This window comes from Tiliqua scincoides, chromosome 1 (genome assembly GCF_035046505.1).
Source record: "Tiliqua scincoides isolate rTilSci1 chromosome 1, rTilSci1.hap2, whole genome shotgun sequence".
NCBI classification, from domain to species: Eukaryota; Metazoa; Chordata; class Lepidosauria; order Squamata; family Scincidae; genus Tiliqua; species Tiliqua scincoides.
In genome coordinates, this window is record NC_089821.1 from 214,174,866 (window position 1) to 214,195,530 (window position 20,665).

General features: G+C 42.1%; 1 protein-coding gene across 3 annotated transcripts in view; it reads left to right on the forward strand.

The window, feature by feature from the left end:
* The window catches only part of SASH1 (SAM and SH3 domain containing 1), a 164,336-nt gene that overhangs the window by 92,314 nt on the left and 51,357 nt on the right, over positions 1-20,665 (forward strand). For all 3 annotated transcript variants that reach the window (XM_066615509.1, XM_066615518.1, XM_066615526.1), the window contains 4 exons: positions 1,284-1,324; positions 2,272-2,358; positions 4,232-4,344; positions 6,772-6,873. In XM_066615509.1, the coding sequence (XP_066471606.1) occupies positions 1,284-1,324; positions 2,272-2,358; positions 4,232-4,344; positions 6,772-6,873 (343 nt within the window). The remainder of the gene's footprint in view (positions 1-1,283; positions 1,325-2,271; positions 2,359-4,231; positions 4,345-6,771; positions 6,874-20,665) is intronic.

Sequence of the window (20,665 nt, forward strand, 5' to 3'; positions counted from 1 at the left end):
GCATGTGCAGCACACACGCACGTGTGTTTATGTGACTGGACTGTATCACTTCACAAGTGCGAAATCAAACATATGAATGGTCCTTGGTGCAGTACAGCTCCCTCAAAACCCCGGCCCACAGGCTGGATCCAGGGTTTCAGAGAAGCCATCCACTCCATGAGTGGAGCTTACCTTTCAGCACACTGTGGCTCACCATGTCCCCAGATCAGAACACCATAACGTTCCAGGCAGTCGTGTCTGTCCAGAAATTTGGGTACAATGCCTTCTAGGACATTACACCATAGAGGTGACTGTCCAGAGCGTCGAGTCGTCCCAATCTGGGGCCAGGACGAGCTGTGGTACGCTGGAACGGTAAGTGCCAGTCACACCAGGGAAACCAATAACAGTGCACCGCAGTCGCCAGTTTGGAGACCACTGGTGCAGTGTATTGAATCTTGTGTGCAAGTGAGAGAGTAAACTTGTCAGGGTAGGAGTGATGAATGAATGGAATCACAAAAAGCATGCAGAGGTAGCAATTACTTGAGTAACTAGCAGGCTCCAAGCAATATTTCTCTTCACATGGGGAAAGTGTCCTGAAAATCTCCTTTATTAGAGTGAAGGAAAAAAAATGACTATCTGAAAGGGAGTCACAACCATTTCTTTCATGGGATGCTAGATCAGTCTGTTATAAATTGCTGTTTGGTTTATTTGTGCTAGTAATTTATAATCGGTAAAATAATAAATCTTTACTGTAAGGTTATATATGTTCTCACGTATCCTATTATGGATGTTTTTTGGTATCTCATTTATTGCCATTCAGCTGTTATGATTATTGCAAATAAGAAGGTACAGAGTTAAATCCAGCAGTCAAAGGCAGAGTTCAAGGCATAGCATAGACTACAGTACCAAAAGCCGAAACCTTTTTGTAAAAGGCGTTGTTCTATTTAATTTTTGATGTGGACAGTGTTGAGCGGGGGGGGGGGGGAGTAGAGGACATTCTTTGGCACGTTCTCCTTTGACCCTGTAACTTTAACTCTTTTGTTCTGCATACATATTTTTCTGCATCAGTCACAAGAAGCTTGTTTCAGAGCTTTCAGACTGGAGCTGAGCTAATGCCAATCTATAAGTATGACTGGGGCACAGATACAGTTCTGTTGCTGACTGCTGTATGCATTCCTAAGAAAAAGGGGAACAGGGCAGGAGGGAGGACTTGAGGCCTCAAATCTTGGCTTATTGTAAGCCAGACAACTCCCATAGACATGAGAAGTTTGCTGCAATCATTCTGTTTCTCTCTTGTGTTTTAGGCACACCCTTCATAAATCCAGTTCTGAAGAAAGCGCTGTAGGTCAGTATACTTTGTCCTATTTGTGGTACTTTGATCTTTGAAGCCCATCATCAGCTTTGACCTACCTAACAGTTTTCATATTTCTTGGATTAATGTAACTTGTGTAACTCACTTCAGGGGAATACAGTTTATTTTTAAATGTTAAGGATTATTTATTTTATATAAATATAATATTAATATATATATATAAATATTATATATATATAGTAAAATAAATATAAATATAAAATAAATTATTTTATAATATAAAATTAAATTATTTTAATAGCATATTCCTTTTAAATAAAATTTCCTTATTCATTTGTCATTGATATGCAGACAGGATAAAGTTTTCGGGTTCTCTTAATAAAACCATGAAGACAGTCTTCTCTCCCTGAGGTTGTGAGAGGAGCAGTTATTCTTTTTCTTCCCTCCCTGCTCCATCTTTGAAAATAAAACAAAACCCTAAATAGTGAAAACCATATGTTTTGAACTCTTCTGATACTGTTGCTTTCTTTTATCTCTAGTTCAGTATTTTGCATTGGATCGGGTAATTAGAAAGTGTTTTTGATTCACAAATACAGATAATGGTCATGTAGGTCTCTCTTCTAGATCAAAAACAGCACATGCCTGTGAAAATGTCATTGTATTTTGACTTTGTTTCTTGTCTAGTGACTTGGGGTTTGAGTAATTTTTTAAGGACTTCATGATCATTATTGTAAAAATAAATAACTAAGCATTTCCATTTTCCCCTAAAATCTTTTATCTCAGAGATTCCTGTTCTGCTTTTATCCTAAATAATGTATATTTATGAAAGCCATATTAACTGTGATATTATTTTCAAGACTGAATTAAAAAAAACTCCAGAAAATAAGGAGGTGGAAGAAGTACTTTAAATGTGTGCAATATTAGATCAGGTTTTTAAGGTATAAATTTCCAATCCATGTTGCTTTTGTGTTTCTCCTTAGGTAAAGCAGATTGGAAAAAGAAGAATAAGTATTTTTGGCAAAATTTCCGAAAGAATCAGAAGGGACTAATGAGGCAATCTTCAAAAGGTACAATTTTTTAAACACTACTCTTGTAAATCCTGTATTCAGTTCTATGAGTAACCTTATTTCGTTAATCAGTCTCTGAGCAGGAAGTTACTTCTTTTATTACCTCCTGTGGATATGTCCCTACTGTTACCGACTATATGTTACATACTGTGGATATGTCCCTGGAAAACAGTGTGCTGTATGAAATGAGAAAATTAGAAAACCCTGTTCTAATGCAGATGTGTTCACAGTATTGTACTCACGAATGCATTTGGTCAGAGCCTGCCATGTAAATGACCAGCATTGCTGTTGCTCCTCTTAAATAGCAATGGTGGAAGATGATGGGAAGAGCAACTCCCAGGAGGATGAACCAGGTAGTGACTCATCCTTGGGAACTATATAAGGACCCATCTTTTGTTGAAGATCTAGGGTAATTCAACAAGAATTAGCATCTAGGGTAATTTGTATTGCTCACTGTTTCCTCCCCCAAAACATTGCTAGTCACAAGCCATTGATCCCATGCTAGTTGGAATACACTGCTCTCACCGATGCAGCTCTGACCAGAATATGCAGCTTCTATCGGCTGAAAGCACAGCACAGACATACTTTGAAGGGTTTTATGGCTTTTAACCTTTTCTTATTTATTTTTTTTGGAAAAACATTTTTTTTCCTCCAGTGGTGACTTCATCCAAACAGTGAGAACTTCCTAGGTACTCTGTGCATTGCTTTGCCTTCTGACATATAAACTGTTGTTTCTTGAGCTATTAGGGGCTGCATGTGTGAAATCTTATTTTTGATTAAATTATCTATGCCTGTTCTCCACTCTTATTTACTCTCGTTCTTATGTAGTTTGCCCAACTCAAGTTAAAGTTGCAGAAGTCAAGTTGAGTAATGTGCCCATTAGCAGTTTAATAGAGATAGTATTGCACAGTGTCCAAATCAGACAATTATTCTTTGGATACATTTTCTTGTTCCAGTTGGGCTGACTATACGTTTTTAGCAGGTTGATGCCAGAGCAACAATAGGAATTTATGACAAGAGAAACTCCTGTTATCCCAACCTCAATAACTCTCAAGTTATCAGAGTCATGTGCACATTATCATTAACTCATCAAACTTTTCTGTGCATGGTATAACTTTATACATGTAAAAATATGCCACTCTGTCTGTGGAAGCGGTCTTTCCTAAGTTTACCGCTATTTTGTTTTTTTTAAAAATTACTGAGCCATTTTAGTGCTAACTTCCCAGCGATTCCTAAAGTGCTTGTGGAAGCATAATTACATTACTCTGCAAAAATGCAGTAATTCTGTACCCTAAGCCCAAAGTGTAAAAAAAGTGACATTTTATTCCATAATAATTTATTGTAATATGCCATCAAAGGCATATTTTCCCTACAACAATGGATGATTGAATAAATATTGTGCAGTTGTAGAGAGGATGATAGGAATTGGTTTACAAAGCAGAAGAGATCTTTAGGATTGACCCAACTTCCCAGGTTTTGGATTAGCATTTCTTTTGCTGCTCTGTCATTGTCAGTAATGATTTCTGGCATAATAAATATATTCAAGGCCATGCCTTCTTTCTGAGCTCCATTGATTTGAAGAAGCAAAATAAATCACTAGAGAGGAACATATTTGTCGTTTCTGTCATCAAAGTGTGGGGTGAATTGTAACAGCGTTTGTGCTGCTATTGCTCTCTCTGCTTCCATAAATAGTCTCATTTTTCAGACTTGGATTGAAATGTCTTCCACATTTGAAGGCAGTTTAATGTCAATCTAGATAGCCTAACTAATATGGAAAACAGGTTTTAGAGGTTGGTGCTCTGGGGAGATAATGAAGCACTATGTGTTTTGTTCTGTAAGATCTTTATCCTTCTCCTTTTCCGTCTGTCTATAGGGGAGGATGTTGGTTATGTAGCCAGTGAGATCACAATGAGTGACGAGGAACGGATTCAGCTCATGATGATGGTCAAGGAGAAGATGATTACCATTGAGGAAGCACTTGCAAGGGTACATGATGCAAATATTTGTTTCTCTAGCTTTATTCCTTGATTATCTCTAGTAATAGACATCAGTGAATCACAGGAACATGGTGGGTAGGTTGCCATAACAACCCGCCAGAAAATGCAACACTGAGACATTCTGGATTGGCATCTAAGACCTGTTCATTTGCATTCATTTTTAGAAAGAATAGAACTGGATATGAATGAGCCCTATTTGTATCCATTCCCATTTGTTCTGAAACTAATATACCATGGAAAGAATGGAGACTCTGTTTTTGGGACACCAGTTCACTGCCATTCATGTTTGTTTTGAAAATAAAATATTGTATCTCTGACTAGTAGCTCCCATGTTGAGCATCGCAATGAAACTATCTCTTGTGGTGGCTGTTTTAATTATGCAGCACCATGAACATAAGAACAGCCCCACTGGATCAGGCCATAGGCCCATCTAGTCCAGCTTCCTGTATCTCACAGCGGCCCACCAAATGCCCCAGGGAGCACACCAGATAACAAGAGACCTCATCCTGGTGCCCTCCCTTGCATCTGGCATTCTGACACAACCCATTTCTAAAATCAGGAGGTTGCACATACACATCATGGCTTGTAACACATAATGGATTTTTCCTCCAGAAACTTGTCCAATCCCCTTTTAAAGGCGTCCAGGCCAGACGCCATCACCACATCCTGTGGCAAGGAGTTCCACAGACCAACCACACACTGGTGTGGCAGCATGGACAAAAAAATTGACCACAATATTTTCAGGATGGCACCAGCCCTCCCCACTGAGGGGTCCATGCCAGTGTGTGGACCCCTTTAGAAGCAGCAGCTATGCAGCATCACAACTTGTTACAGTGCTGCCTCTAGATGTCTGGCAATGATGTCTTTGCCAGACTTCTGGGTTGCTGAGCTCTGCACTGTGTGGAGAGAGGGAATGCTACGTGCATAGAAGGAACAGTGGATGGCAGCCATTTTTTTTACATGCCTTGGGCCATGTGGATAATTAAAATGACTACCACTAGGAGGTAGCTGTGTGGTGGGGTCCTTGGTGGAAGCAACAAGTCAAAGGTAAGAGATTCATTTTATTAAACACTAACACAAAAATGAGTTAAAATAAGAATGAAATGAAAAATGTAAACAAATGAAAACTAAAATTAATGAGAATGAAAAAAGAAAATCAAAGTAAAATAAAGTTTTAAAAAATATTGCCCACCCTCTCCTGTGATCTGGTGTTAATTCTTGAGCCTGTTATGAGAGGAGCCACGTCTCAGGCTAACATGCCCTGCCTGTTTGATCAGGTTCTAACAAAGGCAGTTCTGTGGCTGGACCCCTTTAAAAAGTTTGAAAATCTCTGTTCTTTTTCACTATTATGTTATTAACAACAGAATTAAGGTGTGTGTATATGGATGAAAGGATGGAAGGATAAATATATGAGTTGTATTTTAGCTTTACTAAGCATGAACATTCAGCTACTATACTGATTAGATCATTGTTAACTTTGCAGTAAAGTTTTAATACAACTGTTCTCTGAAGCTAAAAATATCTTTGAAATGGCTAGTTTTCTACATATGGATATGTATACTCTTGTATAATATATCAGAATTCTTTCCTTTGTATTTATAATAATGCTGAGTTTATTTTCAAATAAGTGTGACTTTGCAGAGAAGAAAAACAAGATATTGTCACAGCATTTGTGAACTTACACGAATAGGTTGCAATACCAGAGTTGCGGGCAGCCCAATCCTGAAGCTGCTGGCTCCGCTGAGTATAGTGGTGCCAAAACTGTTACCGTTGCATCCAGTAGCACCGCTGAGGCTGCTGGAGGTCTCCTCAGGGAATAGGACTTTTGTCTCCTACTCCCCTACCCCTACTCCCGGGTAAAACCCCAGGCCTAATGGGGCTTCTCAAGTCTGCACCCACTATTTTGCCTTGGTGCCAGGCTTTTCAGCTGGACACGGAGAATAGGACATGGTGGAGCAGAGCTCTGCATGTCCCACCCCCTTCCTGGGTTGGTTCTCCCTGCACCCGATTCTGCTCACTCCATGCCTCCCACCCCGCTCTGAAACTACTCTGCCGGCTGGCCCTCCATGTGGCGCTGAAGCTCAGTGCCGACCCAGTGACTCAGTGCTGGCCCAGCACTGGCAGCCCCTCCTCTCCAGGTGCCACAGACATGTCTTACGGCACATTTGCAACACCCAGTGCTGTTGCTGAGGGGGTTTGGGATTTGGCCCCAAGTCACTTAGGGCACAATTCTATGCATGTCTACTCAGAAGTAAGTCCTATTGTGTTAAACGAGGCTTACTCCCAGGAAAGTATGTCTAGGATTGCAGCCACAATTCCTTTAAGAATTCTATGTTGTAACACATTAAAAATGTACTGACATGTTTCAACAAGTAAGAAAATGCATTGGTTAATCTATGTTTTGTTTTAATTTCAGCTTAAGGAATATGAGGCCCAACATCGGCATTCAGGTAGCATGGACTCTTCTGAGTGGCCTGATGGTCCTTACCCAACTTTTGATGGTTCTTCGAACTGTAATGTAAGTTCCAGTGTCTATGTTGCTACTAAATATGTCGCTACTGTTGTTGATGTGTGAGGACCATATCACGTGGCAGCTGGAGTCTAAACAAGAAGCAAGGAAAATGCAAAGAAAAATGGCCTGAGTGAAGATAGTCTTTTTGTCCCCTTTGAAATTAAGAGGCTTCAGCCACACAACCTCAGAAAGCTTTTTTGTGTTATTTTAATGGACTCTTATCATTGGAACCTCTTGACTGTCAAATGTAATGTTGACATGCCTTTTGCCATAGGCTGTTTCCATCTTGAGTTCTTATCTTCCAAATGTGTGCAGATTCTCCTCCCCCAACACTTTTTTCATCAAAAGGAGTTATTAACTGGGGTGGTTTGAGGAGAAAAAATTCATTTCAGGCCCTATTCATTTTTGTTGTTTTAAAGACTTGATTAATTTTTCCCTGCATTTATTTGTTAATATTTTTCTCTTCATTGTTCATTTGTACAGGATGTTTTCATTTTATTACTCAGTTCATGTTCATTGGGTTTTTTCTTTCTTTAAAACTTTTCCTTACTCTGTCCCTAACTATGACCATGGCAGGCAGTGAAGGTTTTCTTTGTAGCTTCTTCCTCCCAAGTCTGGAAAAACATGTATTGGTCTGAAGAATCAGACTGGAAAAACATTTTATTTTCCTATAATACTCCAGATGTAGCATCAGTTTGGAGCATTGTGAGAAATATAATGACAACTGCCACAAAAACAAAGTGGTCCCCATTGGCGACTGCCATCGTTTCTAATGTATAAAATTTTTATGGAGGTGTGTGCATTGTGTGTGTATGTGCTTTTTTGCAGAGTTTTTCTTTTTAAGCAGATTTGCGTGTATACAGCTGAACATCACCATTAAAAAAACACAAACTGCTGCTCTTGACATGTCGTGTTGGAAAGATTTAATTTGTATTGATCTTGTTCCTTTCTCTCAACCTCTTGTCATTTACACTTTTGCTAATGGTAAATTGAGACATTCAATCCCTCGCTGAGCTAAAATGCAAAAACAATTAGCAAAGGCCAAAGTGTCAAGGTGCCATCTCCCCTGTGACTGTAGTGAGGCTGCCTTGGGGTTGTCACTATGCTGCTAATTCTAGGCTCGGTTTGGAGGTTCCCTTTATTCTTTCTTTTTAATATGCTAAACCAGCAGCTGTATTGGGTTTATGCCAGATATATGCAAATTAGCATTTAATCTTCTTGTTGTTGTATGTCCAGGTCATACTTTAGGAAGTATGCATTATTATTAATGACTTTACTATTCCAGTCATGTCTGTCCCTTATGATATGACGCTAATGCGTCTACACCAGGCCTGCATGTTCTCATCTCTTTTGCCCTTGCCCTGTGTAATTGCAGATGCATCTGAATGCTTGTTTGGCAAGAGAATTTTATTGCTGAAAGCAGTTGTCTTTTGCAGAGTTAAATTCCTCAATGAGTGCTTACAGGTGTATGTTGCTTTTTCAGAAAAACTGGGATGTCATAAAATATATTTACTGACTTTTCAAAAAGGTTATGTTACACTTGAAGTTTTCAAGAGTGTAAGAGTCAGAAGAGTTCCAAATATCCTATAGTCCATTAACCCAGTAGCTGCCTGCCTGCGACCCTGATCAACCTACATAACACCACAGTGTGTCATAAGCAGAGAGCAGGTGCCCCACAGGAAAGGGTCTGCAGAAAAAAATTGTTCTACACAGGAAGGTTGTAAAGCCCCCAAGTCTCTAGCCAACATGGCCTGAGACAAAAACATTTCTCCAGCTTCAGACATGGTGAATCTATCTGATCCATAGAATAGCAAAACCCACTAGTCTTTCAGCAAGATATTTGATTAGCTAGATCTGTTTCAGTCTGGCTTCAGGTCGGGGTTTGGGGCAGAGACTGCTTTTGTTGCCTTGGTGGATCTGTGCCAGGGAATGGACAGGGGAAGTGCATCCCTGCTAGTCCTGCTGGACCTCTCAGTGGCCTTCGACACCATTGATCATGGTGTCCTTCTGGATTGGTTGGCTCAGTTGTGGCTTGAAGGCACTGTTTTGCGGTGGTTCTGCTCTTTCCTGGCTGACAGATCCCAGAAGATGGTGCTAGGGGATGCTTGTTCAGCATCCTGGCGTCTTAGGTGTGGAGTGCCACAAGGGTTCATTCAATCCCCCATGCTGTTCAACATCTACATGAAGCCACTGGGAGAGGTCACCCAGAGGTTAGGGATAGGGTGTCATTGGTATGCTATGCCACCCAGCTCTTTCTCTACTTTCTTCCTGATTCTGAGGGGTCAGTCAGAGTTCTGGATTGTTGTCTGGAGGCAGTTGAGAGCTGGAGGCAGTTGGGGGCAGTTGGCGAACAAGCTGAAATTAAATTCTGAGAAGACAGAGGTTCTCCTGGTCCAGAAATCCACGACTTGGGTATAGGACTATTGGCCTGCTCTGAATGGGGTTGCACTCCCTTTGAAGGAGCAGGTTCACAGCTTGGAGCTGCTCCTGGATCTGCAGCTGCTCCTGGGTTTCCAGGTGGCAGCTGTGGCCGGGGAGCCTTTGCTCAGCTTCAGCTGATTTGCCAGCTGCGACCATACCTGGGTTGCTCAGACCTGGCCACAGTGACCCATGCCCTAGTGACATCTAGATTAGATTACTTCAATGCGCTCTGCTTGGGGCTGCCTCTGAAGACGGTTTGGAAATTGCAGCTAGTGCAGAATGCAGCTACCCATGTGGTTGCTGGGGCTCACTGGTTAGACTCTGTTGGGCCGTTGATTCAGCGACTACACTGGCTTCCGGTTCATTTCTAAGCTGAATTCAAAGTGCAAGTTTTTTACTTTTGAAACCCTATATGGTTTGAGTCCAGGGTATGTGATGGACCACCTCCTTCCATATAACCCTATGTCTATGTATAACCCATATAACTTTATGTAGGGTTCATATAACCCTAGCCATCCTCTCAGGTCATCTAACCGTGCCACCACCAGTAGAGGTGAGGGGGGTAGGGCCATCTCGGTGGTAGCACCCCGTCTGTGGAATTCCCTCCTTCTGGAATTGAGAACAGCTCCCTCTTTGGAATCCTTTTGGCGGGATCTCAAGGCCTTTTTATTTAGGGAAGCTTTTAAATGCTCACATCAGGGGGCTAGCACTTTTTTTATGAAACAACTTTTAATCTGTGATCCAGTTGTGTTTTTATTGTTTTTGTGATTTTAATTGTTTAAGTGTTTTTAGCGCTGTTTTTAGCATATTTAAATATTGTAAGCTGCCTTGAGGACCCTTAAGCAGGGTGGAAAGGCGAGGTACAACTCTCTTAAATAAATTAGATCAGCATTTCTCAGCTAGTGGTACTTGTACCATCAGTGTTTCTTCAGCTGGTGTCCAGTGGTATGCGAGAGGTCCCTGCGAGACCAGCAATGTAATGTGACAAGCAACAGTAGGAGGCTCAGCTCAGCAGGGAGAGCTCCAGCGTGCACTTTTCACAACTCAAAAAGCCCTACCATCCACTCCAAGCCTCTTACTGGTGTTGCGTTTTGTCTGGCCTCCCATCCGGAAGTAACTGACCATGACATGATCACCAGAATGAGTTGTGGGGAAAGGGAATGAGCTTCAGTGGGATAAGACTTCAAGTGCAGTCCATTCTTGAAAATATTTCCTGCCCTCCTCTCTGACTGCTGCAGCAATCATTGCTTATATATAGGCTCTAACCTGACCCTATCTTCTCTATAGAGAAACAATGGTGGCAATATAGGTAGGTAGCTTCCCTACCTCTGTTCTAGATTATGGCCCAGATTCAAAGCAGTTGGGCTCTGATGTTCCTCAAAAACTTGCATCTACTTGTGTTAAGCCCTATTTGATACTATGCCACCAATTTGTCAAATGGCAATTTAAAAAGATGCTAGCCAACACTGAACTAGAAATGACTGCTGTATCCACCTTATATTTCTGCAGAGCTTGCTTTAACTGAGGTCCAGACATGAGGCTATTGAACAGAATGTTGAGGCTTTATTAACATTGCCTTCATCCCACCTGAACACATTGTTTTGCAATTCCGCTTTTTATTCTTCACATGTGACAGCTGCTCATTCTTCCTATGGATCCTTCCATGGATTTATCAGGTTTCATATGTGGAATGTGCTATTCTCAATCTATACTGTGATACAGTATCCAGAAACTGATAATCCACAGTGACATACGTGATGAGCAGAGATTGGTTATGAATAGCTTTGTTACAGTTCTGTGTCCCTATGACAAGATAAACCAACTAGTCATGCTTACAGTATAATACTCGACTATACAATATAGAGGTTTTGAGGGATCATGGGACAGACAGAATGGAAACATCAAGGAGATTAACTAAGTAGCCAAATAATATGAAATCAAGTAGAATAAAGGGAATGACACATACTGTATAGACACATACTGTATATATATAGTTATATATCAGTGTAAAGTAAGCTGAGCAGTTTGGGAGCACCTACTGTTTTTGCATTGTGGAAGCTAAGCAGGTGTAACAAATGCCTGGATGAGAGACTGCTGAGATACCTATTTAAGCGACTCTGAACTTTCGAAAGGAAGTATGGTATACAAGTAAAATACATATTGCCTTAAGAACATAAGAACAGTCTCGCTGGATCAGGCCATAGGCCCATCTAGTCCAGCTTCCTGTATCTCACAGCGGCCCACCAAATGCCCCAGGGAGCACACCAGATAACAAGAGACCTCATCCTGGTGCCCTCCCTTGCATCTGGCATTCTGACATAGCCCATTTCTAAAATCAGGAGGTTGCGCATACACATCATGGCTTGTACCCCGTAATGGATTTTTCCTCCAGAAACTTGTCCAATTCCCTTTTAATGGCGTCCAGGCCAGATGCCGTCACCACATCCTGTGGCAAGGAGTTCCACAGACCAACCACACGCTGAGTAAAGAAATATTTTCTCTTGTCTGTTCTAACTCTCCCAACACTCAATTTTAGGGGATGTCCCCTGGTTCTGGTGTTATGTGAGAGTGTAAAGAGCATCTCCTTATCCACTCTGTCCATCCCCTGCATAATTTTGTATGTCTAAATCATGTCCCCCCCAGGCGTCTCTTTTCTAGGCTGAAGAGGCCCAAACACCGTAGCCTTTCCTCATAAGGAAGGTGCCCCAGCTCCGTAATCATCTTAGTCGCTCTCTTTTGCACCTTTTCCATTTCCACTATGTCTTTTTTGAGATGTGGCGACCAGAACTGGACACAATACTCCAGGTGTGGCCTTACCATAGATTTGTACAACGGCACTATAATATTAGCCGTTTTGTTCTCAATACCTTTTCTAATGATCCTAAGCATAGAATTGGCCTTCTTCACTGCCACCGCACATTGGGTCGACACTTTCATCGACCTGTCCACACCCCCCCCCCCCAAGATCTCTCTCCTGATCTGTCACAGACAGCTCAGAACCCATCAGCCTATATCTAAAGTTTTGATTTTTTGCCCCAATGTGCATGACCTTACACTTACTGACATTGAAGCGCATCTGCCATTTTGCTGCCCATTCTGCCAGTCTGGAGAGATCCTTCTGGAACTCCTCACAATCACTTCTGGTCTTCACCACTCGGAAAAGTTTGTTGTCATCTGCAAACTTTGCAAACTTTGCTCACCCCTGTCTCCAGGTCATTTATGAAGAGGTTGAAAAGCCTTCATAATGGGATCATCCTGTAAAATACTCTGCGTGCATGTGGGTGTGTCTCTGGCCAAGGCTCAAGACTTCTGAGTGGCCCAACTGTGACAGACTCTTCATGATCCCCAATAAATGCAGTGGCAGCAGGAGTTGCTCAACTATGCCACTTCAGCCATCAGTGTCATGTGCCGCCCTTCCCGTTTGCAGTGTTTCCTGAGTAGCTCCCGCAGTGTTACAGGGACCTCTGAAGAAACCCATCCATGGATAGGGAGAGTAGAAGGCTGTTTAGGTGCCCCTTCCTCAGCATTGCAAGGGCATTGCTCCTCTCCCTTTCCCCAACCTGTACCAGTCAGGGAAAGGAAAAGAAGTGATGCATTGTTTTTAGTTTTTATATTGTATATTACTTAGGATGTCAAGAAAGGTGAATAATACATTATACATTGTCCATGCAATTGACAAGAGAAAAGTGAATACCATAGATACTCACCTATAGTACCTAAAATTTTTGCCAAGTAATCAAGCTCCAATTCGCCTTATCTCTGGGTCAATCAGAGGGCAGAGACTTTCCACTCTGAAAAGTTTAGGTTCTTGCTAAACCTCAGGGTTTTTTGGTTTTGGATTTGGTTCTGGCTAAAGGTCATTTGTTTCTATAGTAACTTTCCTTGGAAATTCCAGCCAAAGTTAACCTCTTATTCTCCTGCGACCTGCTTCCTTTTTGCAAATGCATGCATTTGGCAGAGGTCTCTTTTTTTCAATACCAGGATGGGATCCTCCTTCCATTTGAAATAAAGTCACAGGCTACAATTCAGTGCACCATTATTTAAGAATAACTCCCATGGAAAGCAGTGGGTCTACTTCTGAGTAAAAAGATTGCAAATATATGCAGCTGCATCTCTCTGCTGGGAATTGAATTGCACACTCAGTTAAGTGTTATGGGTTGTATGTTATATGTAGAGCTTCTGGCTTAACATACCAGACACCTTAAAGGTGGATTTGATTCATGGATCTCCTATAGTGGTTCCTAACCTTTTTCACTTGCATATCCCTTGGCAATAATAAATTGTACCCTTCATATTAGCAAAATGTTTGTAATAATACAAGCCCTCATCTCCTCTCTATGAAAACCCAGACTTCATGTATTCATCAGTTTTCTCTTTTTATCTGTTTGAAGAACAGAAGACTCTGCCTTTGCACTGTTTTGCACCAGAAGTGTGCTGAGAAATTCTGGGTGATTGATCACTTTCCATATTATGTTTCAATTTTTTTACTGTGCTGGTTTTCAATCACTGGTTCATACGTGAATTGATGACCAAAAATTAGCTATTGGTGGGGCTTTCACAGCCAACTAGCTGCCTCCCTTCCTGCCTTGCTGGTCACAACCTGCCTTTTTTGCCATTATTCCATTCTTTTTCAAGTATGCCTAAAGGTCCTATTGAGTATCTCTGGGAGTACATGAATACCAGGTTGGGAACCACTGTTTTACTGGTATGTAGTTTACAGTGCACTTACTCTGATAGTGTTTACAAAACGGTGGTGAAGACCAGAATTTAAAAAGAATCAAAATGTATCTTATGATCTTTTACTATGTTTTTAATAAATTAGAGACTACAGTTCTTAGGTAACAATTAGTGGTAGGTTATTTTTCAGGGGTAAAATCAGACAAAACTATAGTCAGACACTCCCCTAAGTTTAACCCCCGACTTATCTGAGGGTCATAGAAAATTCCATGATTTTGCTCAAAACCTGCCCTCGACTTATCTGTGGAATCGACTTATGGGCAAGTGACTGCGGTAATACATTTCTGTGATAATAACAAACTACGCAGCTACCCCTAAAACAAGGAACCTGTTCTTCTCTGCTGAGATGCATAATTTCTTCTGCTCAAATTGCACCCATGATTCAATCCTTTTAATAACTGAAAACACCTATGGATGGTTAACCTTTTTTGAAATACTTTAGCAATTATTTCAATATTGAGAGATACCTCCTGGGAAGAAACTCACATTATAACTCCATCTTAAATGTAGAATAGGGACTTCCTATTAATTTCACCAGGCAGTTTGTCACTGGTTAATATGTAATGTGGCCTGAAGCATTCTGGTTATTTCTCCATAATTAGTATAATGTCTCAAACATCCAGATTTTGGGCGATCATTAGTTGACTCCACTGTTTCAAAGTTGTATTTATACTACAAAGTGGCAAACAGATTTTTCCTTCTGTAAAACTTCCTGAAACACTAGGGATGTAATCTTCTGTGCAAGATTGAATATCTTTCCAATTATCACATTCTCACTCTGCATACCGTTATGCACTATTAATTACATAGCCTGGTTGTGTTTAGCTATGCTATATCAAAGCATCATTCCTTCATTAGTTTCTATGCTTTTGAATAAAGTAAGCTTTATTTCCTGTGAAACCTGCTCCAGTTTCTTATGGACACCTGTGGAAAGTTGTTATGATGGATCACAAATTTCCATTGAACTTGTATGATGTGATCAAATTAAGCAAATTAGGGGCAAAAAAATTTAAAACTAGTTATTGAGTTGTCCTACTGTTTGTAGGAAGACTTTTTTTGCATGTTAGCCTATGTAGCTTTGCCTTAGAAATTTGTGGGCTTCTTTGGGGAACAAAGACTAAGCAAAAATGGTCAGCTTGGATGGCCATGCTTAGCTTTTCCATGAGATGAGATGATCTTTAGGAAGCCCCAAACAAGCTGCTGTGAGAGAATAGGAAGGCAAAGTAGAAGAGTTTTAAGTAAAGAAAGCAAAAAGAACATCCTAAAATGAGCTTTAAAGTTGAGAAGCAGTGGATGGGAAAGTTAAAGCCCACCAAAACAAGGAACTGTCAATTATCAGGACTCAAGCCTTAAACCTGACTAATGTGTGTGGGGGGGATACGGGTCTGTACCATCAATACATTCTCACTAAAGCAGCAGATTACAAGTTAAGCAACCTGGACAGCATTAGGTCATGTACAAAATCCTCCAGAGAAGGTTTGCTCTCTAGTTCGAGTAACAAGAGGACACTTGTCCTTTCCCTGAATTGACTTTGCCTTGTGTACATATGCAGGCACATCCAATCTCTGTGGACACCTGCTGTGATGCTGCACGTGGAGCAAGGAGCAACTGCAGCCACTACTGCAATCATTGGAGCTGGCTGCCCACTTGCCCTTTAGTGCGGAGGCTCAGGCCATGGTGTACTACACCTCTCAGCCTCATGCAGCTGCTCATGAGGCCTGGGCCAGTGGTGAGGAATTGTCCACGGCAAGTGCAGTCTGTGAGCTGCTGGCTTATCCACAGACAAAGGCATGGTTCTGGGGTCTGTTCCTGGGGCAGCTCCAGGAACTGGTCAGTCTAGCCAGCCAGATGACTGGCCAAAAGATGAATCCTCTCCCCCCCCCCCCCCGGGAGGGATCGGGGACTGAGCTCCAAGATCATAAAGAAAGGAAGGAGTGACGGAGTAAAGGGAGGTGGAGCAGGGAGGAGAGGGAAGGCCCCACTACACCAATGATTCAAAAGGCCAAGGCCAGGCCATTGAGGAGAAGTAGCTGCCCAAGAGCTAAGCTTGCTGTTGGCTCTCTTGGGACCCGTAGGACCCAAGAAGAGATGTCCCAGGAGGTAGAGGAGGCAGCAGAGTGCTCGAACTACCCCCCCCCCCCGCTCAGATTCTGAGGCTCAGGACTCTGCCTCAGCCCTAGAGGAGGCATACATAAAGAGGGAAGATCCAGCCCTGAGTGGAGGGCACTCTTCCATCCGCCTGCCCATCAAGAGGAGGAGCAACAAGTACACCTTGTATTTACTGCATGCATCCTTCTTTTGTTCCCAGAGTCTTGGCCCCTGACTTGGAAGTAATTTTCTGAAATAATTGTCAGTCCATCAGTACAAAAGCATGTACTGGTTATGCAGATGATCTTCCTGTGTCCAACAAAGGCATGTGTGTGCACACATAAATTGCATTGGAAGAGATGTTGTGAAGGATATCATGTTGTAAGGCTCCCTGAGAGCCCAATTTCGTTTGAAAAAGTTAGGCATAAATTGCTGCGATGTCTAAGAAACATGCATGTACATGTAAGACAGACTTTTCTAGGAAGAGCACTACCACAGAAAAGATCATATCCCCAGTTGTCACCACCTAATCTTCTGACAGCAGGAAGATCCTGAGTGGGGCTTCTGATGAAAACGTAGCAATGGACAGGTCTGAAAACAAGAAGGCAATCCTTCAGATAGCCTGGACCCAGGGCACTGCAATCTCTTAAGTTTGTTGGGCTGAATGTGTTCAGGGTTTTGTTTGTCAAAACCTGGGCTCTAAAACCTTAAAACTATGTTTTAAAGATCAACAGGAGAAGCACGTAGCTGAAAGTGGCATGTATATGAAATGAAACCTTCACAAAATGTCTGGTGATCCTTCAAAGTATCTCTCAATGTTTATTTGCTTTCAACAGAATTTTTAAAAATACGTGGGAGGGTTGTATTGCTACAGCTTCCCCTTGGAGTGGTGGCAGCCGTGTTTGATGGTTCACCCCCTCCTGCTTTTCCCCATTTTTCTTTCACTGAAATTCCATTGACAATAATTAAGGAACTGGGGGCCAGCAAGAGGTCAGAAAGCCTCTGTCAGTGAAACCAGGGATTGTTTCCCATGTACAACACTCTCTTTTTTCCCCCTTGTGGCAAATAGATTTTCTTAGAGCTTATGACTTCTGCCTTTCTTGTAAACTATGCAGCTAGCAAGGATCACAGGGTGCGGGGAGAGATAATGAGCAGAAAGCAGCCAATTGATTGTGCTTTGATTTTCTTTCTCTCTTCTCCCACCCCCACATACCAAGTAGTGGATAGTAGAGTCAATCTTGTGTCTGGTAATGCAACTTCCAAAAACAGACATTTTGTGGAAGGGATAGAATTCCAATGTAATTCTTAAGGAGAAATGCTTCAGCCTACAATTTTGAATTTCAAAGCTGAGAAAAAGCTTTTTCACTCAAGGCAACGCTTGAGGGAGGATTATTCAGAATATAGTGTTGGACAGGCTAAATGCCAAAACTGGTAAGTCATAAATCCTGTGGCATAATATGCAGAGGATGTGCTTCCCATCTTGTGAGGGGATGGAAGGGAAGTCTCTTGTGGCTATATTTAACTATCTCAGAGCATGCAAAGCTTCTCTCTTGTACTGTTTCCTGGTTTTTCCCAGTTCTTTTGCTACATTTCGGTTTCTGAAATTGCCCAGGTTAGATTTTTAATAAAATCCATGTTTCCCTTTTTGGATTCCCTGTTTTGTCCACAGAAACCTCGTTTCAGAGGAAAGAGGCAGCAATGCAAATGACAAAGCCATTTAAATGAATGGCTTTTTTGTTGTTTATTCTACAGTAACATAGAGCAAACATTTCTTTAAAAAGCAAAATCCACATCGCATTTTCTTTTAAACAAGAAAACCTTGCCAGTTTCGGGAGAAAGTGTCCGATTGTTGTCTGCCTTATTTTTCAGAAACAAACCTCATTATTTTTGACATGACTTCTACATTCCATAGTTTTCTTATTGATTCCTTAAATTATGGCATTTTTTCTTCTTTCCAGCATTTGACATACAAAATCCTGCCTGTTGCAGTCACACAAAGAACCATTTCTATATTAATTATAGTTATATGAGAAACATAGGTTAGCAAAAACAAAACAGGGTCCACTTGGATCTCATAAACTATTATTTCATTCATTGATTTTACAATAGTTCTCCAGTATTGTTTTGCTTAAGGGCTCATGCTCCATAAATGAATGAATGTACCAATATAAGAATGACATTTCCACTAGCTTTTTCAATACACTTGGAAATCCAAGAATGGATAAAGTAGCTTGTGGTATTGGGCTTTGGAGTTGTCTGAATTTATTCCAAAATATACACCTCTGGAATACTCTCTGGCTCTGATACTTAGCTGAGGAAGGCTGGGTGCAGACAACAAACATTACCAACAAGCAAGTCCTGGCACCGCATAAACAGGCAAATAAGTGCTTAGGATGAGGCACAATAGTCACAAAGCTGACAGATCATTATATTTCATTGCCCAGGATGTTGTACTAACCAGCAGAGTAATGCATCACCACCTCTACTGTAACTTGCAAGGGTTTAAATTTGTATCTGTATGGCAGCACGCCCTGCTTCCCCCTTATCCCAATGGAAGAGTACCATCCTTTGGATGCAAGTGGGACATTTTCAAGGACAGGGCTAGATAATATGGCTGTATTTCAGTGTTTGTTTAAAATAAATAAGTTCCCTGCCCAGAATGGACAACTCATAAAAAGGGCGGTTGTCTTCAGCCTGCTCCCCAGCACTTCCATCACTCTTGGTAATCGTTATGTGACTAGTCAGTTGAATGTACAGTATGGACCAATATTTGGGGGCAAGTGAAGGTAACTCAAGTTCCAGTTCACCTGGCAAGCTAGATGGGCTTCCAGTTCCTTCTCCACCAGGTCTGTCAAGTTCTGCAGGAGCATGTGTAGGGAGGCAGCCCTTGGGTTTTCTTTTCAGGATACAGCTCTCACCAAACCCTGCCAAACTGACTCCAGTGGGTGCACCTCTGACCACCAGCACTAAGCTCCTTTCTTTCTCCGGTCTCCGCCCCCCCCCCCCGAGTAAATCTTCATGTCACTGAGGAACTTCATGGGTGCATCCTTGGTACTTGACCTTTCCTTGGCCTCTCCCCTGTCCTTTTTCCAAACCTCCTCCTCCTTTTGTGCCTTCCTCTGTCCTTTTTTAATTTTGACTTTCCTTCTGCCTTCTCCTTCTACCTTTTTTACCTCTTTCTTCACCTCTCCTTTCCCTCTTTCCCCCTTGTCTTTTCACTCTTCTTCTCCATCATCTTCTTCCTCTTTTTCTACTCGCCTTTCTTCTTCTCTGTGCCTCCTATCAGATAACAGATTTTCTCAGAACCCTTTTAAAGGGTTGATGACATTCTCCAGCTGTCACCAGCTCTCATTGATTGACAGCTAGGAAACTGTCAGTTCTCACTGAGTTAGCATCACTTGGAGCTGACATCATCCCAGATGTCTCTGTTGCCATTTAGCATGAGCTACACTTCTGCAAAGCTTGCATCGCACCATGGCACACTGCAGTGATCCACAAACAGATGGAAACATAATATGCTTTAATGCAGTGGTTCTCAAACTGGTGGCTCACGACCCATCAGATCGTGTAACACTTCCCCATCCCTTTAAGGGGCGAGGGAAGAGGAGAGGCAGGGAAGCGATCCCCAGGATTGTGCCCATAAGGAGGGCGAAGGGGGTGCTTTTACTTACTTGTCACAGTAAAGGCTGCTGGAGGCTGCATGAGGTGCGGGGAGCCCAGCGCAGCCCTCCGCAGGGCTCCCTGAGGCTTGAAAACATGAGACAAAGTGATCGCAGTGCACCTTCTGCAAACAGGAAGTGCTTTGCGATCGCTCCATGTCAAGATTCCAAGCCTCGGGGAGCCCTGTGGAGGGCTGTGCTGGGCTTCCCGCACCTTCTGCAACCCTTACTATGACAAGTAAGTGAAAGCATCCCCCCTTCACCCCCCCCTTAGGGACACAATCCTGGAGATCATTTCCTGCCCTTGCCCCTCGCCTGCCATGACTGAGGGAGTAAAGCTCCCTCCAAATTCCCACTGGTATATTGGGAATGAAGTTAGGATGGTGTTCCAATGGGCTGCCTCCCAGGACTTTCTGTCAACAATGAACCAACTCCTTTGGCATAGCCATAGCAAATAGTTATGAATATATGTAACTACTGCTAGCATAGTAGGGGGTTTGGGTTGCTATTGCTGGTTGATACGGGTTGGTATTGCTGTAGTTGTAGAACATAACAAGGCAGATTTGCCTCACTTTATGCAAATGCTGTGCTTGTTGTAGTGAGACATGCTGCTCTGCTGGATCAGCTTTCAGTTTAGACATTTGTCCTTTGTAAGCATTATTAAAAACATGTAGAGGAACAGATGAAAGGAGCAGGTAATCCACGCTGGCAGACCTTGCCCCAGCACTACTGCACTCTGAAAACCTGCCCCGTATACAGTGTTTGTCTGCAGAAACAAACTCCGTACCTTGGTGACAGTGGAGAATGAACTTGGGGTGTGGACTGTTGTGAAGTGGGATAGGATAGGGCCCTTGGAGTGTTAAAATGTGAATTTACCTGGAACAGGCTTTTAT